The sequence below is a fragment of the Leptodactylus fuscus genome, chromosome 2 (assembly GCF_031893055.1).
Source record: "Leptodactylus fuscus isolate aLepFus1 chromosome 2, aLepFus1.hap2, whole genome shotgun sequence".
NCBI classification, from domain to species: domain Eukaryota; kingdom Metazoa; phylum Chordata; class Amphibia; order Anura; family Leptodactylidae; genus Leptodactylus; species Leptodactylus fuscus.
In genome coordinates, this window is record NC_134266.1 from 241,508,526 (window position 1) to 241,532,856 (window position 24,331).

The 24,331-nt window shown below is 43.0% G+C and overlaps 1 protein-coding gene and 1 long non-coding RNA gene across 3 annotated transcripts; both read left to right on the forward strand.

Annotated features, from left to right (window-relative positions):
* The first annotated feature begins 3,951 nt into the window (after nucleotides 1-3,951).
* SPART (spartin) lies at nucleotides 3,952-24,132 on the forward strand. Of its 2 annotated transcripts, XM_075265935.1 has the most exons (9): nucleotides 3,952-4,059; nucleotides 13,139-13,953; nucleotides 15,112-15,309; nucleotides 16,589-16,727; nucleotides 18,242-18,436; nucleotides 18,650-18,808; nucleotides 18,891-18,981; nucleotides 19,659-19,704; nucleotides 22,735-22,848. In XM_075265935.1, the coding sequence occupies exons 2-8, from the start codon at nucleotides 13,141-13,143 to the stop codon at nucleotides 19,702-19,704; spliced, it is 1,641 nt and encodes a 546-aa protein (XP_075122036.1). In that variant the 5' UTR covers nucleotides 3,952-4,059; nucleotides 13,139-13,140; the 3' UTR covers nucleotides 22,735-22,848. The 2 variants fall into 2 exon arrangements, with proteins under 2 accessions (XP_075122036.1, XP_075122035.1); XM_075265934.1 differs by lacking the exon at nucleotides 19,659-19,704 and having other exon boundaries at nucleotides 22,735-24,132.
* Nucleotides 6,736-7,631, forward strand: LOC142193920 (uncharacterized). Its single transcript, XR_012715005.1, has 3 exons — nucleotides 6,736-6,831; nucleotides 7,340-7,404; nucleotides 7,465-7,631. It is a non-coding gene; the product is annotated as an uncharacterized LOC142193920 (long non-coding RNA).
* Nucleotides 24,133-24,331: the final 199 nt, after the last annotated feature.

A 24,331-nucleotide genomic window follows, 5' to 3' on the forward strand; every position in this document is an offset into this window, starting at 1 on the left:
TCGCCATTTTCTGACATCCATTACTTTGTTATGCTTTCATCTACACAGATGCATAGGGCGTCTTTTTTTGTAGGAGCAGGTGTACTTTTTAGTTATATCATTTTGGGGAATTGCTATTGCTTTGATCACTTTTTATTCAAATTTTTTTATCAGAGGCAAAACAGTGAAAAAACTGTGGTTTGCCACTTTTTACTTTCTTTTCCCACCACAGCTTTCACCATACGGGAAAAATATTTTTATAGATTTGTAGAGCTGTGTTTTCGAACACAGGGATACCTAATATGTAGGTGATTCACAGTATTTCACTACTTTTATATGTGTTCTAGTGAACGTGGGGGTGATTTGAATTTTTAATACTTTTTATTTTTTTTATATTTTTTTACTTTTTTTTTTTTTGCCTTTATTAGAACTCCTAGGGGTCCCAGCTCACAAGCCGCGCCATAGTTAAACACCTGGGATCCGCCGTACTAATACGACGGATGTTGAGAAGGGGTTAACCCACTTAAAGCTTTGGTCAAATTTGACTGAGGCATCACTTTCCTGATGGTGCATGCGTATATTTATCACCCGCTCCCCATTACACATGGGCACCATTTTGCAGAGGATTTGGTGCGGGAGCAAGGGCAAAGGTACAAGGTATGCTTTTTTTTTTTAAAGTATGCTGGGATTATTGCAAGCAATGCCATTTTGAACTCAGATCGTGGTCATTGGTTCCGGGTCTCCGCTGTACAATATAACAGAGACCCAGTGGCTGTGGCAGCTGCTGTGCTTCAGAGGTGCCGCCATCTTTAACGATCCTGCATCTGCTTTAGTATTACATTGAATGTCAGAAAGTGATGGAATCAAAACTATATAAATTTGATACCCACAGAATACAGGTGATGTGTTATTTTGGCTGCACGGTGAATGCCATTGAAACAAAGCCCGTAAGAAAGTCGCGGTAAGCAATAAATCAAACGTAAAATTAAATAGTACCATTACAAAGTAAACTTTTTCCTGCAAAAATTAAGTCCTCATATGTCACTGTGGATGGAAAAATAAAAAGTTAAGGCTTTTGGAAGATGTGGAGTAAAAAAAACCCCAAACATTTAAAAACGACTGCGGTGGGAAGGGGTTAAACTGAAACCGCCGGACAAAAAAGTTGGAATTGCTGCACTTTTTCATCTGATGATTTTTGATGGTCACTGCAACGGAGTCTTCAATCAAAGTCTGCGACATATATGTGAACTGAGACTTATACAGGCGATGGCGACACCTCTGCGTGTGGCAATTTAGCAGCTTCTACCGAGCACACAAAGCCCAGACTCTGTGGACTAGAACACATCGCAATAGGGTACATGACGTTATTTTGTAGGGTAAGGGTTAACTATAGTTAGATTAGGTAACAAGTCTAGGAATCCATCACATGATATTTGCTCAGCAATCTAGATTCGTTGCCTTAGTCTTTCTTATAGTTGCAGTCAGGCGTCTAAGACTCACAGTGACCTGTATACTGAATTTCTTTCATGTTATGTCAGGAAAGTCTTGTAAGAAAGTAAGACGTGAGAACAAACAACAGGTAGTGGGAACAGCCCTGACGTCACTGGGGTGACAGTCATTCACAGAATCATGTGGTTAGGAGTCATGTCATATACTACGTATTGTATCTTCACAGTCACATGAGGAGCTGTCAGGTGTGTATAATGATTCACATAGAGGTGATGTAATCCTGACAGTTTCCGGCCTACCGAGGATACCAAAAATAAACCAGTCACATGTCCATAGCAGCAAAAGGGGACGAAAAATGAGTAGGAATGCTTAATTTTTTATTTTTATCAGCTCCCCTGGGCTTGCACCTTTTATACCCTGAGACCTGAAGAGACCCCAGAATATAATGTACGGCCATTATCCCAGGTGCAAAAATTAAAAAAAAGGACATGTTGACCATTCAAACCAACAGGGACGCTCAATGCCACTTATCTTAAACTAGTTTATAGCAAACCGTTTATCAGAGATCTTTACTTTTACAACCAACCAGAGGGCAAAGTGTTAGAAATATCACAATAACATGTCTGCCCTTTCACTGCAGTTAAAAATAAAACAGTGACATTTATTTCACTGTTAGGCCAGGGCCCCACAGAACAGAAACGCTGCAGGAAAAATCACGCCGTTTTACAGTAAGGGCAAATTGGATGGGATAATAGCGAAAAACCTGAAAAACCGTGATGCGGACACACTGCAATTTCCATAACCAGCGCGGTTTTGGAAATTGCAGCATGTTAATTATACCTACAGAAACGCCGGTGGTTTCCCCATCAGTATAATTGTAACAGAAAGTCCGCAGAGGAAACTTCTATGAACTTTCTATCTAAAACGCTGAAGAACCGCGATGCTTTGGTTTTTCCCGCAGCGCTTTTTTACTGCGGGATGTCCCGTGGGGCATTAGTCTTAGGGTTTGTCCAACTATTGATGACCCAAACTCAGGAAAAGTCATCACTGAGAGATCAATGGAAGTCCCACACTTTGACCCATAGAAGGGAATTTGACAAGGTTGTAATGACATGGCCAGTATGAAACACATGGTGTGTAAAGATGTCACGACACACACGAGTATCTATGCCCCTTCAAACAGCTAGTCAGCGGGGTTCCCAGGTGTTGGAACATCACTGATTTTGCTACAGAATTTCTAAGACTGAAAATCAGTTATAATTGGCAAAGGCCCCACGTTGCGGAAGCTTTGTTGTTGCAGATTTTGCTACAGTTTTTCATGTCCCCCATCCCTGCCCCCAGATTCATGTCCCCATCCCTGCCCCCAGATTCATGTCCCCATCTCTGCTCCCAGATTCATATCCCCCCATCTCTGCCCAGTTTCATGCCGTTCTCCCCCCCCCTTCATCTTCCCCCAGTTTCATGGGCCCCCCTCATTATGTTCCACCTCAATGTTTAACACAAAAAAAAAAAAAACACTTATACTCACCTTCCAACGCTCCCCCGCAGCTCACTCCGCAGTTTCACTAACAGAGTTGTAGGTGCGATGTGACGTCATCACATCGTGCTTACACATCCACTAGCCGGAGCGCAGCAGCTAGTGGATGTATCCAACTTGCGTATGTATTCAACTTGCGTCCCAGGACAGTTGGGAGGTATGCATGTGGCTGTGGGATCACACAGCTTTAACATGTCTGCATTTATATGGACCCTATAACCGCTGCAAATCCTATACTGGCCACAGATCTAATGACATGAATTTACAACCCATAAATCTCTATAGCATTGCCAGGGTCAGAAAGCCCATGTCCTGGACCGGATTTGGAGCTATAATTTGGTCTTTATAATAAGGCTATATTATAGCCATGTGTATTCAACCTAAGTGGAACAAATGCTTCCGATTTTCTGTCCTGATTTGCAGTAGGAAAATCTGCGCTGTATAACTATAGCAGCAAAATAAATTATATTTAGGTCAAGGCCTCAAACTGCGAAACACAGCGTATTAGCAGTGGCGGAAACGCCGCAGCAAAAAAAGTTGTATTTTACATTACCTGCAAAGTGGATGAGATTCTGGGTAACCCCATCCACACATTGCAGAAGAAAAATCCGCAGTGGAAATGCAACACATTAAAAAACGTGAGTTTTTTGTTTATAGTTGTATGTCAATTATACCTATAGAAATGCGAGTATTTTCCGTATACTTAAAATAGAGGCAGAAAGTCCGCAAAGGAAAACTCTGCAGACTTCTGCGTAAAGCGCTGCCGAGAAAACGCAATGTCGCTTTTTTGCAGCGATTTGTCGCATGGGGCCTTAGCCTTATGAGGATTTTCTCTCTGGGGCATGTGCATTTATGTTAAGGCTATGTTCACATCTGCATCAGGGACTACATACGACAGGTGGCACAGCACACTGACATTGCCACTTTAAGCAGAACTGTGCTGCCCCTTTAAGCAGTGTTTGCGCCTGGTGCATGCTGGGGGAGTAGGCGGGTGTTAGAGCTGGTGTAGGGAAGAGCAGCTGCCCAAGGTGTAGTGGTGGCAGCAGCGCAGTGACAGCCAGGGACAGACAAGTGGGCATCCATCTACACCTGCTGTAAGTATGGCACCATGTGATGGGGACTGGCAGGGGCACTGGGGGTACACAATGTATTGCACCCCTCACCTGTAGCTCACACTTTTTGCTGGGACCTGCGGGTTCTAGTACAGATCATCCCGTCATGTGACAACAACCACAACTTTATTCCTGCTAGACCAGTTCTGTGTGCAGAGCCCTCTGATGTAGCAGAGCTGAATTTGCAGGTTTCAGTAATGCGTTAAGTATGCTTTTACATAGGACTGCAGGAAAACTTTGTATAGAGAGCTATAACCACAAATGCAGACGTACATCTGTGTGCATGCTCAGCTGGGTGTAGATAGTGACAGACGTACATCTGTGTGCATGCTCAGCTGGGTGTAGATAGTGACAGACGTACATCTGTGTGCATGCTCAGCTGGGTGTAGATAGTGACAGACGTACATCTATGTGCATGCTCAGCTGGGTGTAGATAGTGACAGACGTACATCTGTGTGCATGCTCAGCTGGGTGTAGATAGTGACAGACGTACATCTGTGTGCATGCTCAGCTGGGTGTAGATAGTGACAGACGTACATCTGTGTGCATGCTCAGCTGGGTGTAAATAGTGACAGACGTACATTAAACATTGTATCAGATAATTATTCTTCACGCTACAATGTAACACTCTGTCTTTTCACAACGTCACATTCGGTTTTGCATGTGGCACACGCTTCCTGGCACTCTCTATGCCTGGTCCTATGGATCGTATTGCCCGGAGTGACTTCATTTGCGTACTATTTGCTTTTAGTGCTGTGTGGAGGTAAAATTTGGGATAGTCCCCTGGTTATGGAGGTGTGAATTAGTATTATTGCACCCATTGTAAGACAAACAGATGTCATGTTTGCACCTGTTCCTATAGAATCTATGAGAAAAACAATTGTGATACAGTAACCACATGGCCCTGTTTTGATTTTTTAAAATTTAAATTTTTTTTCCCACCAATATCGTTTGGTTTTTGTGGGACAAATTGTATTTTGTAATGATGAGTTCTATAAAAAAAAATAAAAAAAAAACTAATATAAAAAATAGCTTTGTGTATGTTCTGATACGCATAACTTTTTCATTTTCTGTGACCAGTGCTATGTGTTAGGTTCACACTAGCGTCCACTTAAAATCTGCTAGAAACTTGCAGACTCCATAGGCGATAAAAAGGATCTGCGACAGGTTTCCACCGATTTTATACTGAAACCTGCAGGACTTTTCTCTCCGTAAATTTTAAGCAGAATCTGGGACGGAGTCTCCGATTCAAATGCTAGTGTAAATCTAGAGCTAGTTTTTTTTTTGTTTGTTTTAAGGGTTTAATTTTTGTCCCATTTTGGGTTGTATATATTTTGCTCACATTTTACTACAATTTTTATGGAAGGTGAGGTAACCAAAAAGTATGGGTGTGCGATGTCATGGTTACTAATGGCGGCTGATAAGTGACTTGTATAACACTGCCATATAGGGGTACAGTAAAGGCCCATACTCTTGTACTTGTGCCATATTAAGGAGTATGAGGCTGTAATATGAACTTAGGCACGAGCCTTGGCCCATCTTGATGGACTTCTGGGGAAGGCTAAAGGTCAGGTAACCCAATGGACCCACAAAAGCAGATACAATAGACTTGACAGGCTGATTAGAAGGGCCAGCTCTGTCCTGGGGAGCCCCCTGGACCCAGTACAGGTGGTGGGTGACAGTAGGATACTGTCTGTGGTGAGCTCCATGCTGGAGAACAACTCCTACCCCATGTGTGAGACCGTGATAGCACTGGGCAGTACTGTCAATGACCGACTGCTTCACCCCAAGGGTGAGAGAGAGCGATATCGGGGTTCCTTCCTCCCAATCGCGGTCAGACTGTATAATCTACATCAGGCTAAGTGAAGATCACTCTGCACAGATAACTAAATGATCCTGAGTCTTTCTTTTTCTTCTTAGTTGCTAGGGCTCCTAGTATCTTTTCTATCTGCTATAAGCTTGTATGTGTTCCTTCTTGTAATATATTACTGTATTATCCATGCTGCTGTAACACACTGAAATTCTCCATGGTGGGACTATTAAAAGATTATCTTATTTTATCTTAAAACAGTGGCTGTAAATGGTAGGGTAATCTGGACTAAGCAATCTCACTTTCTTAGTTTGCCTGTAATCTGTATGTCACGTATGAAGACAGTTGTACTGTAACTCTGCCCATAGATTTGATAAAACGTTGGCAACTTTTTGTTTTTTTTATAACACATTTTTAATCATTTACCAAGTTTAATACCCGGCAGTGGATTATATATTTGCGCAATCGCCCGCTCCAGCTGGTACCTTGTTTTTGAGCATCTGCTCTCCTTGTTGTTTCCCGGTGCAGAGAATCAGATTTCTCTGCAGGACTTTGTTCTTGTGACTGATGGAAATGAGATCCATCCAGTAGCCAGAAGAAAGCTGGAACACACTAATATAGTCTTGGCCAGAAAATCTTCTAGTCGTAAGACTTCTGCTATATTGTTTTTATAGGTTTATTTCTAAAAAGAGAATTTTTTCTGTTGACCCTAGGCTTTACTAGCTTCTTTGTAACTAATGATGTCATGTGGCTACATGATGACATCACTCATGTACACTCTGTAAATCAATGCATTGTCTACATTGTCCTCCTGATATCCAGCCATGATGTCCTTATTGTGTCCGGGTTAACCAGCCATGATGCCCTTATTGTGGTCAGGTTATCTTCTCATACATGTAGTGTCCCTGCCTGATAACCAGCCATGATGTCCTTATTGTGGTCAGGTTATCTTCTCATACATGTAGTGTCCTCCTGATAACCAGCCATGATGTCCTTATTGTGATCAGGTTATCTTCTCATACATGTAGTGTCCCCTCCTGATAACCAGCCATGATGTCCTTATTGTGGTCAGGTTATCTTCTCATACATGTAGTGTCCTCCTGATAACCAGCCATGATGTCCTTATTGTGGCTGGTCTATCTTCTCATACATGTAGTGTCCTCCTGATAACCAGCCATGATGTCCTTATTGTGATCAGGTTATCTTCTCATACATGTAGTGTCCCCTCCTGATAACCAGCCATGATGTCCTTATTGTGGTCAGGTTATCTTCTCATACATGTAGTGTCCTCCTGATAACCAGCCATGATGTCCTTATTATGCCCAGGTTATCTTCTCATACATGTAGTGTCCTCCTGATAACCAGGCATGATGTCCTTATTGTGGTCAGGTTATCTTCTCATACATGTAGTGTCCTCCTGATAAGCAGCCATGATGTCCTTATTGTGGTCAGGTTATCTTCTCATACATGTAGTGTCCCTGCCTGATAACCAGCCATGATGTCCTTATTGTGATCAGGTTATCTTCTCATACATGTAGTGTCCTGATAACCAGCCATGATGTCCTTATTGTGCTCAGGTTATCTTCTCATACATGTAGTGTCCCTGCCTGATAACCAGCCATGATGCCCTTATTGTGGTCAGGTTATCTTCTCATACATGTAGTGTCCCTGCCTGATAACCAGCCATGATATCCTTATTGTGGTCAGGTTATCTTCTCATACATGTAGTGTCCCCTCCTGATAACCAGCCATGATGATCTTATTGTGGTCAGGTTATCTTCTCATACATGTAGTGTCCTGATAACCAGCCATGATGTCCTAAATCTCCTCCATGGTTTTCTACAAGCCCCTTTCAGATGAATGGAACTGTTGAGGAAACCACTGCAACAAATCTTTGGGCATGTATTGGTGACTTGTGATTTCGGAATACTAAATTGTACAAAGATGAAATTCTATCAAATTCATCTTACATACCAATGTCAATACCTTTGCAAGTGTTATGCTGTTTGCACACGTGATAGGTGTCAGCAGGGCAGAACGCACAGTGCGGATCCCACTAACATATCTCGAGCCCCGCATATGTGCAATGAGCCCAAGTGTTAAATGTGTGGACAATGCAGCGTATAAATTAACCCATTATTGTACACTATAGCAGGCATTCACTCAGCGTTTTCAATGCTCATTCATCTCTGAAAGCCGCTGTTGTATTTGCACGTGATCAGAGATAACAATCGTGGATTTACGTGAGCTTTCAAGATGTCACATGCTGGCGCTGGCTGGTGGCCAGATGCGGGTGATTGTCCTACTGTGAGCCAGTCTGCTGCAGGATGGGACGGGGATGACTATTGCTATGTATTACAACATCCATAAACTTTCTTCTGCTATCAGATACAACATTTCAGTGATGACTCAACATGGGCAATGATCTATATTTATACCAGAATGTCCGGGAACTGATGTTCTTGTAATAGAAATATACAGGGTTTATTTAACCATTTAGTGCTGCCATATAACAGCCCTACTTTCCAGGCTTTGAATGGCTCAGAGATCTCTTCTATAGTACTACTGCCCTTTTACGCCCACTTACCTACTGCTCTGCCGGTGTGCACCTTGATATGGGAGTCCGGGACCATCATCAGCACTACAATAAAAGGATCAGGTAAAGGGGAGCATGCGTTTACATTGCCTAAATTGATGGCATATTGCTAGGACATACTATCATATCTGATCAGTGGATGTTCAATGTTCGGGATGCCCACAAATCCAAAGAATGAAGGAGTCACAGTGCTGATTCAGTGCTGCTGCCATTGCACAGTAGTGCCCCTGTCTGGACAGCAGGTGCCAGGGAAATAGTTAAGTCAGCATTCACATGACCCAGTTTAAACCGTTTCCATCTATTGTAGTGGTGATGATGGTGGTGCCCGACTGCATTATCAAGGTACCAGTGGGCGTCCCAAAGGTTGAACATCCACCGATCAGAATGTGATGGCATGTCCATGGTTGAAACACGGTTGTGTGAATGCGGTCTTAAAGAGGACCTTTCATCAGATTGGGCACAGGCAGTCCCAAATACTGCTGGAAAGCCGACAGCGCACTGAATTCAGCGCACTATCGGCTTTCCCGATCTGTGCCCCGGGTAAAGCGCTATCGGTCCCGGTACCGTAGCTCTTTACAGTCAGAAGGAACGTCCTTCTCCACAACAGCGCCTATCGCGCTGTACAGTGTGAGCTGGGAGGAACACCCCCTCCCCTCCTGATAATACTCATCTATGGACGAGCACTGTGAGCAGAGGGAGGGGGCGTTCCTCCCCGCTCACACTGTACAGCACAATAGGTGCTGCTGTGGAGAAGGATGTTCCTTCTGACTGTAAAGAGCTACGGTACCGGGACCGATAGCGCTTTACCCGGGGCACAGATCGGGAAAGCCATAGTCGGTTTTCCAGCAGTATATAGAACTGTCTGTGCTCAATCTGGTGAAAGGTCCTCTTTAAGCTATAATCACATCACATTGAATATTGTCTGCGTGTTGTCCATTTTTTTTCAATGCATGTCTTACAGCAGCATGAAATTCAATGTCTATGAATGGGGGCTATTCACATGACTGTTAGATTGACAGTCCGGTAGTGGACCGTCGAGATATAGGCCATGTTTTATTTTTGTCCGTTTTTCAGGGATCCCTCCATACACTTAAATTTAATATGGCTCTGAGGTCAATGTAGTGTCGGGGTCTTACAGGTGGTACAAAGCTGTAGTACCTTGCTACGCTGTTACTAAGCAGACAGCGAGCAGGTAGACGGACCGAGGATGAGATGGATATAGATTATTGCTAAGACTTCTCCATACCCCTCCGATCAGTATTGTAGGACCGACCTCTGGAAAGTCACTTAAAAGCTAAACAAGCAGGCGGTAGGAAGGGGGTCAGTATGTTTCTATAGGATCAAAACATTGCAATTGTATAGCTAAAAATGTGCAACTAGGAGAAGTTGAGCAATTGATATACAATATGTTGCTCCTAATAGACCTCCTATATAGTGAGTGTCTGTAACACGAATAACAGGGCTCGACTGTCACCAACTTGTACAAGCATTGGGGACGTTTGAGGAGACATTGTTTTTGCAATCCAATTTCCCAATCTGTATGTCCCCATGACATGAGCAGCTGAGCGGTCTTTCTGGGTTATGGTACAGGAATGTCTGAGTGGTATAACTCAGTTTAGATCAATGCAGAATAATTCACTTAGATCCTATTAAGAGTCACAAGGGGCGCAGTGATCCTGGGTTTGCCTTATGAAAGGGTGTTGTATGTGAGACTGCATTTATACATCTACATGGTGAAATGCTCTGCGGTAACCTCGTACAGATCATTGCTTACATTGACGATTTTTTTTTTTTTTTTGTTCACAAATTATTACTGATATTTTTGTACTATGTATATTATTACATATGTAGCAATGTAAAACTATTATACAACTTATACAGATGCTGCTATGTCTGAGCTTTTATATGAGATACAGCATGGCTGCCATATTGCAATCCACATAGGTTTTCAGTTTGGGAGGAAACATTGTCACATGCCTCAGATTCTGCCTGGATCCTAAAAGAACCTGGGCTTGTAGGATTTATGGCCTCTCCTTTGGATAGGTTATCAATTGAAGATCTCAGGATTCAACACCAGGGCCCTAAAGGATTAGCTGCTTCTGCTTCACAAGCCATGTAACATCACGTTCAGTCACATAGTCTGTTTGCTGCTCAGTCCCATTCAAGTGAATGGGGCTGATCTGCAAATCAAGCAGAGTCACTACAAAATGTATCGCTCTGTGCTTGGCTTTCAAATAAGAGTCCAGAGCGCTTACCCGAATGCTGCAGTTCCTTCAAAACGTTTATCTACGGGGTCCTGCGTTGCAAACCCCTGTTGATCTTCGATTGACCTATGCAAAGGTGAGATCATTATTCTTATAAGCCCACAACCCCCAAAATCTTGACGACATTATGTGAAGTATTTGTTCACAAGAGATACAATGTTGTTTTTTACTTATTTTTAAAATAATATAAAAATAATTAATTTGCTGGAAAAGCAAATTTCTACTTATTAGGGAACTTTCTTTTTTACATTTACACTAAAATCGGAAGGGGGGGGGGATACACAAGATGGGGAGCTGGTGAGGGGTATAATTCTTTCTTCGTCCCCCCCATACAATATATTGTCTGCTAAATGTAAAATGTCCCCACCCAGTATAAAACCCCAGCTCTGCCCTCACATAGTGTAATGCCACTATATAATACCGGCCCAGCAGAGAGGAATAGTGTGAACTTGTAAGAGCGGTAAGTACTGAGTAGCATACTCCCTGCTCACTTCCCAGGCTCCACCAGTATCCAATGAGAACCTCTATCAGTAGCGATGGAGTGCTTAATGGTTATCGGCAGGGCCTAACCACTGAGCTGCCGCTCACCCCATGATGATCATTGTTCTTGAGAGCAGCGGCTGCCCACAGTCATTTTTAACCTTGAAATTGCGCTATTGTGTATGCCCCTACGTACCTGTAAATTATGGATATATACACACAATATATATATTCATACATATACAGTATTCCTACTTATGCATATGGGTAAAAATATGCAAATATATTCTCCAGGATGTAATTAGGAGAACAGTGCCTCTGTACACCACCCTCTAGAGGGCAGCATCCTTAACATCATGAATGACTCAGTTAACAAGTCTACTAACATGATGCAGATTTAATTGCCAAATTAGTATTTCTATTCCAAAAGGAACAGATTCCCAGCTATGGACAGCGCTGTTTCGGTCTTTTGGACCTCCTCAGAATAGCGCAGGGATACTGATTTGGCAGAGTGAGAGACTGTAGGCCAGGGTGAGGGGATAATCATGCACATCAGGGAGAGTGTGTGCCTACATACGCAGTACTGAGCCTTACAAGTCATTCCTGCTCCGCTAGGGATTCTGGGTAAAAATTATACAAATCTATTCTCCAGGATGTAATTAGGAGAACAGTGTCTCTGTATGCCGCCCTCTAGAGGGCAGCATCCTTAACATCATGCATGATTTTACTAATTTTACTAATTTGGCAATTAAATCCGCATCATGATAGTACACTTTTTAACTGAGTCATGCATGATGTCAAGGATGCTGCCCTCTAGAGGGCGGCATACAGATTGCACTGTTCACTTAATTACATCCTGGAGAATAGATTTGCATATTTTTTTTACCCAGAATCCCTAGCGGAGCAGGAATGACTTGTAAGTCTCCGTACTGCCTATGTAGGCACACACTCTCCCTCATGTGTACGATCATCCCCTGACCCTACTTATGCATATTTAATACATGTATGCACACTATACAAGTACGGTAAAATATAATCATAACTACAGATGTGTCCATCATAAGCTTTGCATTGCATATTCTATTCAGTATGGGGTTAGACGTGAGACATCCGGTGTTCAGATTAGTGATGCCAGTGATGTCTGAGCTATTATCCGCGGTTATATAATCATCTCATTCTAATCCGCAGGTCTGACGTGCCAGGGATAAGCGGTGTTAATGGAGAATGTGTTAATGTTTTTACTATAGTCATATCTAGCTAGTGCTGATGTCAGACTGTGCAATAACAAAGACATGTCATGGTAGGAAATCATTGCCATATAACTCTGCTGAAATGGTTCTTATTACTAGGAACACATTGAAGGTCGGGGCTTTATGGCACTACATATTGACTACAATGCGTTATGGTGCAAAATCTCACCAAATTGCAGCAACATCCTGCCACAGGTGACTGTATACACCGGGGTGGGTCAGTAGTGGGATTTCTGCAGTCAACACGGATACATGTACACACTGTCATGCAGTAGCGTAACTAGGAATCGCGGGGCCCCATGGCGAGCTTTTGACGGGTACCAGTCTAAATGTCCCCGCTGGTTTAAGATTAAGAGTCTTAATAATTTTGGCGGATCTGGGGTGGTCCAGGGTGTGGCATAGATTTCAGCTATAACATATGCCAGGTTTATAACATTTGTAATAGTAAATCTAATAGGCCAAGGCATCTCTGGCCCACCTTGATCCCTGCCCTACGTCTTAGAAAGTGGCGGGTGGGCATCTTTGAAGTAGATGGCTCTGTACACTATGTATTGACTAGACTTCCAGCTATGCTATTACAGCTCCGCTCCCATTTAGATGTCATTACTAAGTACCTGCTGTAGTATTTTCTCCTAATTCATTCCTTTGCTTACATTTTCAGTAATGGAAAAACAGCCATTTCCAGACATGCAGGAAAACGCCTTAATCCGAAGTATCGAGGAAGAATACAGGAAAGCTTTTGTATATATAAACAAAGGTCTGAACACTGATGAAAATGGGTACAAGGAACAAGCCCGTAACTATTACAGGCAGGGCCAGGAGCATCTTTTAAGAGGATTGAGTGTCTCATTGCAAGGACCAGAGTGCTCCGGCCCTGCTTGGGACGCCGCCAGACAAATGCAAGTGAAGATGCAGGAAACACTGGAGAACGTGAACACCAGACTGAACATCTTACAACAGAGCATGGCGAGCTCTCCTGCATCTCCCCCCACTGCGGGTACATCTGCCGCAGCGCCAACTTTATACCCATCACTGCCACCTAAAGAGAAGGAAAAACCTGAGAGGCCACCATTGCCATTGTTACCGCCATTCCCATCAGAGCCAGTGAATGGAGTCTCATGTATAGCAACAGACAATGGAGCAGCATTAAATCCATTTATAGCAGGGGTTGCAGCCCCTCCAGCCTACACCCCCCAGGCCACAGATGGACATTACACTGTATCCTATGGGACGGAGTCTGGGGAACATTCCATAGTTGGGGATGAGTTTTATGTGACGTCCCCTCAGCCACCGCCTGTGCAAAGTCTGGGAGTAGATGCAGAGGAACTAATCCTTATACCCCGGGGGGTCCAGATTTTCTATGTGACACCAGATGGACAAGTGAGTGCCCCCTCGTATCCAGGGTATCTCCGTATTATTAAGTTCATGGACACCAGTAGTGAAATGGATCCCAACCGTCCTCCTGCTTTCCTCCAGGTAAGGTGTATATTTAGCACATTGTGTCTGATAGTAAGCACATGTTTATATACTATGGCAACAGGAACACAGTGTACAAGAGGCCTGGTAGCAAGTTTGCCCCCTATTAGGTTTTAGTTGACCACATTCTGAGACCCTATAAATGGTCTTACACACTACACGGGGTCAGCTGAATCTGCTTATTTTGGTGTGACTGCACAACCATGATTATCCGGACCCCTGACTTTCAATCGACAGATGATGTAATGCAAAAGAAGGATATAGTATATAGTTTCTCAGTGTCCATACCTTTTGTTCTCACAGGAGATAAGTCACACAAGAGGTCTATGGTAGAGTCTTATTCCCCTGACGCCTCCTAACTCCCATATTCTACACAACACCAGTCTCCAGTCCTTGCATAGTATCTAGGTCCCAGTATTGCAGCTCGGCTCCCACTGACATCTATGGAACGTGAGCTGCAGTATCGACACCTGCCACTATATGGGGCAAATCTGCTTCCAGGTGTGTATAGTATGGGTGTCTAAAGTGGCCCTGTACAGCTGATCTACCTGGGGGCCGCCTATCAATCCGATATTTCTGGCCTATCCTAAGGACAGGCCATAAATAAAGAAATTCCTGGCCATCCCCCTTAAGTGATAAATGTCTGATGGTGACCCCACCACTTGATTCTCACTGATCATAGAAGGGGGTCCCAAACTGACTGGGGGTCTGTACATATTTGAAGAAAGGAGGATATTGAATGAATCAGGGGTTGACTGTTATTTCCATCAGTCCTATAGAAGTTAAATGGAATGAAAAGGCACATTCTTGTCCGTTGTTAGGCTGTGGTTCAAGAACAACTATATTGGGTGATGGGGTCTGTAAACGCAGATTATACAACATTAGGTATATATAGCTTTGTGCAAATATAAAAGGTGGTCAAGCACACAACAGGTTTATTTCACCACGGACGCCTGCTAGTTAAATATGTATGGGTAAGATTGTGTTTCTGCCACGTTCAGACTGGCACTCGATATATATTCTGCTTGTTTCAATATCCTACTGAAAGGTCTCCCATTAGTTTACTAGTATAGGTATTGGCATTAGTAGTCTAAGGCTAATAATGTACCATATACTGTATGGAAGTGCCGTTATAAAAGAGTATTATGTGATTTATAGGTGTGCGATTGGCTCTACCCGCTCATGTGTACCCAATCTCCGGTTCTGCGCTCCAATAATGGGGTATACATGTTCCCAGACTTGATGTCGCAGGTACCCGGCTCTTACGTGGGGGTGGTCCTCTCGGCTGAGCTTCCACCTGCCGAACTGGAGCTCTTTGATGATCTAATGAGACAGATGTCAGACCTCAGAATTCAGGTAAGTAAAAATCATATGATGAAAATTGGTATGGACAAAATGGTAGCCTACTCGGTTATGTGGTCTCTGCTATGTAGGTCTAGTTCTGTGTTTCACCGACCAGCTTTACAGCAGCCATATGGAACAGAGGAAATTGTAGTCAGGAGAGGACTTTATGGGATAGTGTTGGGGCAAAGCTGTGTGACCTGTGCAGACTATGGGAAGAATATGCAAATCTGTCTTCCATGATGTAATTAGGAAGTCAGGTGCCTCAGTGTTGCAAACCAATAGAGGGCGCTCACTGGAATGTGCAAACCTGTCTTCCCTGATGTAATTAGGAAGATAGAATCTCAGTGAAAATAGCCCAATAAAGGCTGCTCCCTTTAACATCATGCTCGACCTTCCAAGAGGCCTTTGTTCTGTAATGATGCTGGGATTATTACCAGGTATAGTCTCTCAACCGAGGACGGCCGTTTCGATGTTGTTGCATCTCGTCAGCTCGATGTAGAGAAGACTATATTCTGATAGAGGTGAGAGGCTTGACCTGTGCAAAGCGATAGAGGAAGGAAGCTATGACCATCTCCTATCAAAAATGGTGGATCCTATGTTATCTATATATAGGTGTTACCTGTCATTATTTTATTGCCTTCAATGACTGCTGAAAAGTGACGTCTACAGAAAAGGAAGTCTCATTATGTCCTGATACTGAGATCATAGCTAGTCATAGACAGGTCCTAAGTTCAACCAGATTCATTGAATGTTCCAAACCTTTATCACAGATCTTTATCATATTACATCTTTATTATATACTGTAATATGGTGGACACATGACTGCCCGTTATCTCTAAGTAAACACATGCATAACATTTGGAGGGTGGCCATTGCCTTTGTGCTTAGATTATTTCATAGAATCAGGCGACTTCACTCCCACTTTGTCTGGAGGACAGTGACTTCTTTGTACCCGAGTGTTTCGGAGGCTCCCATGGGGTAATCTGGAGATCCTCCAATCTGGTACAAGAGGAGAATTTTGTATCTCGTGTTTCAGAGAAAAGTCACTGAAATCTTTTAGGTCAAAGTCCCTTACAGTATTGTCTATATTTGAATAAACTTTTATTTAAGGCATGTCAGATACAGTATGTGTATACTGCTCTGCCCCCTCGGCCATATAGACAGACCCCCTTTAAATACACAACAATGCAAAGCTTTTGGAGCACAGAACGCTATTAAACAGATAGATTTGTTAGAATGGCTCATTATTGAGATTTTACTGACCCGAGTAATATTGTCTCTGCTATTCTAGCCTAGTGAAGCATCAGGTGAAGTCATAGACCTAACACAGACAATACATGTGGTTACCATACCCGAGCCTGAGCCAACACCAAAGGAAAAGGACGACTTACCGCCATGGAGTGAGAAGGTTGCCCAGGGAATTCTCCAAGGTAAATGTGATTATTTTTTGGATACTGTACTTTCCCTTTCAGGTTCTTTGTAAAAATAAACAAACATTGGAAAAAATATAATCTAAAAAGAATTTCAATGGCAAGTTACAAAATGGAAAAAAAATTCTGGGACTGATCTCTGTAGTTGCCATTGTCCCAATCTGCAAATGATCTGGAAATGTAATACACAGATATGAAGAAAGTGGACCCCAGTGGGAGTTCTCTGATGTGCATGGCAGATATTAGCAGCATAAAGTAGTGTCAGCCCCGGATTATAGCAGTTTCAATACAGTGCAATGAGTCCTTGTATTCATGAGTTACCACTGCTGATTGACAGCTTTCTCCCTATATTTTGCATAGGGACCAAGCTGTCAATAAATGACAGATGGGCTGGTTTAGCATTCAGTTTATTAATATCAAGGATACCGGTGTTGCATCCGATAAATTGATTTTATGAAAAAACAAACAAACAAGAGACTTGGAAAAAAAAAAAAAAAAAAAAGGAGAATAAGTGATAAGTTTTTGTGCTGAAAAGGCCCCCCTCGGCTTATGCTCGAGTCAGCAAAAAAAAAAAAATGTTTTTGGGGTTTTTTTATGTGGGGGAAGGGGGGAGTCTATGACCAGCCACAATATCAATGTATAGAATCTCCCATAAAATAGTGGGAAAAATAAAAGAAGCTTTAAAAAAATTTAAAGTTGTAAATCCCTCCTTTCCCTAGAATAGATACAAAAGTAGAAAATGACTGTGAAACACAAACACATTAGGGATCCCTGTGTCTGAAAGTGCCCGGTCTACTGAATATAGGGGATCTGCAGTGCTCCTGTTCCATCGGGAAGGGGTTAATAGGAGCACTGCAGATCCCCTATATTCAGCCAGACTGAATTCCAAGTGGGGGGGGGGGAACCCAGTTCTCAAGCTCAGGGAAGGGGCAGACAGACAACCAAAACACCCCCTCCCCTTCCCCAGCACCTACTGCACCCAAAAACTCCGACCATTTTAATTTTTGAAAATTTCCAGTAGCTGCTGCATTTCCCCCCCTCGGCTTATACTCGAGTCAATAAGTTTTCCCAGTTTTTTTGTGGTAAAATTAGGGGCCTCGGCTTATATTCGGGTCGGTTTATACTCGAGTATATACGGTAGTACTCGCCTCTCAGATACCACCGCAGGTATGCCAACACTTACTGGGTCTTCCTTGGTATCTTCCTCTGACTGCCCTGTCTCAACGTACAGGAAATAACGAGAAATAATGACTACCAAGTCACTGGTCAGTGATTGGCAAAAGTATCACAATGGCAGTCCTCTGCATTGCAAAAATCACATCAGTGTCTGTCATATGTATGTAACATGAATCCTGATGCCCCAACAGGGGAAAAAAAACCCCCTAAAAAGTAAAAGGTTTTCAATAAACATAAGTGTACCTGTCCAATCTGCTGCCATTACAGTCTTTTACTGATGTCACAATGGCGTTACTAACTCTTAATATCTGTATTATTTTATGTTTTTCTTCACATAGGAGCTTCTTGGCTGAGTTGGGGTTTGGTGAAAGGAGCAGAGCTGACTGAAAAAGCCATTCACAAAGGCGCTACCAAATTAAGAGAGCACATACAACCCGAGGATAAACCTCTAGAGGTCAATCCCACAGTGGCCAAAGGTCTCCATGTAGCCAAGCAAGCCACCGGCGGAGCAGTAAAAGTCAGTCAATTCCTAGGTAAAGATATTGGAACATATTTATTGAATTGTCTAACGGCACAACCAATCGCATTGCAGATTTCATTTTTCAGGAACACAATACTAAATGAAAGCTGCCCTGCCATTGCTTGACCATTTTGCTTTCATCTGTATTATTATCTCATATCATTAGTAAGTCTGTCTTTGATATCTTGGTAAATAGCCATGACTTACTGGTTTTTCCTTTTCCTAGTGGATGGAGTCTGTGCTGTAGCGAGTTGTGTTGGGAGAGAGCTGGGGCCACATGTGAAGAAACATGGCAGCAAACTAATCCCTGAATCTCTGAAGAAAGACAAGGATGGAAAATCTCCATTAGACGGGGCTATGGTGGTGGCCGCCAGTGGAGTACAAGGTATATATGGAGTTATATGGCTGCTATCTCTGATTCTGTTTATCCAGATCCCACTGATACATTTCTTGTGTTCTATTTTAAGGATTTGCAACAGTTTGGCAGGGATTGGAGTATGCTGGGAAGAACATTGCTAAGAGTGTGGCCTCCGAGACGGTGCATACGGTCAAACACAAGTAGGTCTTCCTATCTGTTCTGGCAAGCCAAGCATAGAATGTATTGGGTCATGTATTAGAAAGAAACCCAAAAAACTTAACAATGCAAAGTTTCTATAGACTCAAATAGGTACAAAAAATTGAAGTTGTATGTGGCTGAATTTAAGGGTGAGAGGTTACCAGCGGCATTCACTAAGGCCCAAGCCTTACACTTACCGCCATCCAATATACTATAGGCATCAGCCACATAAGCATGGCTCAAACAATCCCTTCCACCATATTGCAACTGCAATAAAGCAGTAGTCTGAAGTCATGGTGACAAGATCATAATGGCCTTTTCGTTCTTATTACTATCCCATCAGTAGCCATTATGATCTTGTCACCATGACTTCAGACTACCACTTTTGAGAAAAGGATGTTTAGCCCTGATATTTTAGGTACAAATATTACATGAAATGGGTTATCCAAGACTACAGATTGATGTCCTACCATTAGGATAGACCAGTAATGTCAGATGAGTCTGGGTCCAACACCCAGCACCCCACCGATCAGCTGATAGCTAGTGTATGGAGCCAGAAGCAGTCTGCTTCCCTGTAGTAGAATGGATAACGTCCTTGCAGATATTGTCCAGGGGTTTGGTGACATGGCCTAGAATGAAGAATCTACTATCTATAACCAGACAAATGTTTCCTTTTTAGATATAGGGGCCAAACTATGGACGAACCTCCGGCTACGAAACCTTAAGTGATTATTATTTATTTAAGTTTTATTATCATTTTCTATTTCAATCAAATCAATGATTTTTTTTTCTTATGAAATATTATACCCTAAAATAACTTCAGATTTACCAGTTCCATGGACTTGTGTTGTGCTATTACATTATATTAATATTCTTCTATTGTATAATTACACAGTTTAGTGAGCTTCTGTCGCACATGTAACTTGGTCATGGAAAGGGTAGTCCTAATGATTTAAAGTGACCTCCACCTTTTTAATGTTGGTTATCTAGGTAGAAAATGCAAAATAGGACAATTAAAGGGATTCTATCATTAAAATCCCGTTTTAAGCTAAACCCACGTCAGAATAGCTTTAAGAAAGGCTGTTCTTCCCCCTACCTTTAGATGTCTTCTCCGCGCCACCATTCCTAAGACATCCCGGTTTTCATCCATATGCTAATTAGTTTTCTCGCAACGCTGGGGGTGGTCCCCAGTGATGTAAGAAAACTATCCAGCGCCGCCTTCTTGTTCGCCTCCTTCACCTCTTCTTCCTTGTCCCGTGTCATCTTCATACAGCGCCGTATGTGCATGTACGTCGGCCATTGGCCGAATGGGAGAGGCCGCAAGAAAATGACTGACGGACATGCGCAGTCGGCCATTTTCCCATTTTCCTGTGGCCGAACAGGAAAGAAGAGGTGGAGGTGGCGAACAAGAATGTGGTGGCGCTGAATAGTTTTCTCGCAACACTGGGGACGCGGGAAAACAAACTAGCATATGGACGAAAACCGGTATATCTAAGGAACGGCGGCGCGGAGAAGACATCTAAAGGTACATGAATTTAGCTAAAAAACGAGATTCCAATTATAGAATCCCTTTAATCATTATCTCTAGAGATGAGCGAACACTGTTCGGATCAGCCGTTCCGAACAGCACGCTCCCATAGAAATGAATGGAAGCACCTGGCACGGCGACAGGCCGCCGGTGCTTCCATTCCTTTCTATGGGAGCGTGCTGTTCGGATCGGCTGATCCGAACAGTGTTCGCTCATCTCTAATTATCTCTAATTAAAAAAACCCAAAAAAAAAAACCTTTGGCTGGATTGACACCTGCATTGGAGTTTTTTACAAAGAGGACTTTTCTTTCCAATGGTTTCAGTAAAAAAATAAAATAAATAAAAATGGCGGAACCCCATTATAGTTTATGGGGTTTCTGCGTGTAACTGCTTTCTAAGCACACAGAGTCTCCTTTTTTCAAGTCCACATGCAAACCTGAATGACGGAGACCCTAATGCTAGTGTGAACCTAGCGTTATTGTATCTGCTGGACTTGGGTTGCAGGGAGTGTGAACAGTCCTTTAGCACCGTAAACTGCTGACCACTCTGAATAGATGTATAAAGGTGACGGGTCATGCTAGTTTTACTTCTGAACATGGCTGTGGCAACCAAGAAAATGCTGAAAATATCATAAAATGACATACTTAAGATAAGGCCAATGGATCTGTCAACAGCTTGCCTTCTTTTGGATGGTTTCCAGTTAGCACTATATTTTATTTCTGGAACAAAAAGCGTAAAGAATAATTTTCAGAATGAAGCTGCGTTACAAAGGTGGAGATTATCCATGTGCTGACTATTACACTATTATACTATTGGGCTGGCTTGACACACTGAGGTTGTTACAGTTTGAACAACTTGTCATTTATGGATCCAATCCTAGTTGTGGCCAAAGGTAAAAAACATAACTGCACTGTGTGAACATGGCTTAATGATTGCATAATGAAAAGTTATGCAACCTGCTGGGATTTTGCATTCCAATTCTTTACTGTCTACAAGATCTTTGCTCTCAGTATGTGAACTGTTCTGATTTACATCCAAAAGCTGAAACCCCTTCATGGCCTAAAACTTCTCACTGCTAAGGGTTTGCAACCATTGTATCTATCCAATCATCTATGAGACACAATATTTTGTTTACGGTCCTTGCAAACCGATATGTTCATTCTGGGAAACAGGGCCCCTGTCCAACCAACTAAGTAATCTCCAAGACTACTGCAGGGCTAGTGGCCCGAACTGATGTGATGCTGTGAGTTCAGCCCAGATCAGCTGTGGTTGGGTTGGGAAATGCACGGAACTGTTTCTTGGCCTGAAAAAATCAGTCTTACATTATAGCAAACTATAGGGTTATCAGTATGTATATCTCAAGGAGGGTTCAATTTATAAAAACCCCTCACCAGTTATAGCTAGTTCACAAAGGGCAAGTTGGCAGCAGATTTTGACGCAGAATCCGCCTCATAATCCGCTGCTCCCTTTGACTTCAATGGGAGCCGCTTGCTTCTTTTTTCCACTAGCTAGTAGCGGAAAAAAGAAGCAAGCTGCCTTATCTTGCCGTGCATTCCATGGCTGAATCAGCCACGGCATCTGCGGCGCGAGGCTCCTGCCCATTCATTTGGGCCTAATCCATCGTGGCATACCGTGACGGAATATGTACACGCGGAGCCCCGTGTGAACTAGCCCTGAGGCCTGTATATATTTCCTGCTTTTGGAGGTCAATCAAGAATGTTTCCATTCACCGGCAGCAAACAGATCTATTGATTCTGGTGGTTGGTAACTCCTTTTATCCAATGAAGCATGAATTATAATCTATATTCTGGTAATTCCAGGTATTCTGGGGGCCAAGTAAAAAAAAAAAATCAACGACTTTCAATCTAACCCTTAATTATTGAACATTGACTGAATCTGAATTTGATATCGATTCATAAATGTGCAAATGATGTACCAGAAATTGCAATTCCTAAACAGAACCTAAGGCTGGTTGCATGTTGCTGAGTTTAAGACTGGGATGTTGCCTCCGTATTGGCCAGATTTACTAGCCCAAACCTGGCTCGGCTGAACGGACATGCTAATTTTGGGCAGGAAATCTGGCCAATACAGTGATAGAGGGGTTATTTTGGCCTACACAGGATTACATTCCTTCCCAACTTCCTGGTCCACTATTTGCACACTTTATATTTTAATTGTTTATTTGTCAAGTGAGATATTGACCAAATTTCCTTCTTCTGTTGTGTAGGTATGGTAAAGATGCAGGTCATGCCACCGACAACGCAGTAAACTCTGCCATCAATGTCGGAGTGACGGCCTTTAACATAGACCACATAGGTATAAAAGCAATTGTGAAAAAAACTGCAAAAGAAACCAGCCACGCCATCCTGGATGAATACAAACTGAAAGAGAAGCAGGACAAGAAGGGCGATCCCCACTGACGCCGCAACCTGGGCTATTCCTCCTGCCTTAATGTGTGACACTAAACCTTTAATATCTGCTTGGTTTTCAATAGACTTTGCTTTACAATAAGAAACTAAAGTGTGAAACATATGAACAGACAAAAGGGTTTGCTAAAAGTGATTCCACTCTAAAGGTATATTAGCAATATTGTGAAGCCAAAAACAAGTCCCGGCAAAAGTCATTGCACTTCTATTATCGGTTATGAAGGCGATAGCTATGTTCTTTTTAGATATGTGTGCCTAAAAATTATAAAAACATCCTTTTGGTTTATTTCCCAGCATCCTTTGCAAACACAAAAATACTGTAGTAGTAGTATTGAAGGGTGGGGTAGTCCTTTACCCGCCTTACATTGCATTGAATAGAGAGTAGAGCTGGAAGGACAAGTAGCCCATTCTATAGAAATCCCAGACATGGTAGGGTGGGGGCAGTAGTGAGCTGCAAATACCTCCTGGAAATGGAGTTAAGCTTTGACACGCGAGCTGCCCAATGTTGCCCCCTGCAGTCAGGGAGGGTTGTTACTTAAGATACAGTGCTTACTTTGGGTTACGGGTTATTTTGCTAATATGAACAGGATACAAGTGCTTTTGGGCCCACCATTGAGAGTGGAGCAGGCAGTGTATGGGTGCAAATAAATTCTAGTCTGCCTGGAACCAACCAGAGCTGGAGGGGTACAGTGCGTCTACCCTTTAGTTTGTGATCAGTAAGGGTTTCAGTACCTGCATCCCCACACCTTAAAACTTCGGATATGTCACTATAGGCTGGAAAAAAAAATAAAAAAAAATGGAAGCAATAAGTATCCACATGTAGCACTAGGTTCACACTAGCATTCAGGTAAAGTCAACTGAGATTCTGCTTAATTCTGCGGAGTGTTTGGTTGATTTTAAAGGGATTCTACCATTAAAACCTCTTTTTGTGGATAAGACTTCAGAATAGCCTTTAGAAAGGCTATTCGTCTCTTACCTTTAGATGTGATCTTTGCTGCGCCGTTCCTTAGAAATACTGTTTTTTACCGGTATGCAAATTAGTTCTCTCGCAGCGATGGGGCCGTCCCCACTGCAGCTCGAGAACGCAATCCTGCGACGCCTCTATCTTCAGCTGGATCCTCCCCTTCTCTGTCGTCTTCCTCCTGCGTCACCTCCGACACCTGCGCAGTTGACCCTGCCAATGAGACACCAGCAGAGCAGAGTGCGAATGCCGGCCAGCGGCCATTTTTCGGAGGCCACTCCAGCATTAAGCTACAAGAGCAAGAGCGGCCTCCGAAAAACGGCCGCCAGCCGGCATGCACAGTCAGCTCTACTTGTGTCTCATTGGCAGAGCGAACTGCGCAGGCGTCGGAGGTGACGCAGGAGGAAGACGACAGAGAAGGGGAGGATCCAGCCGAA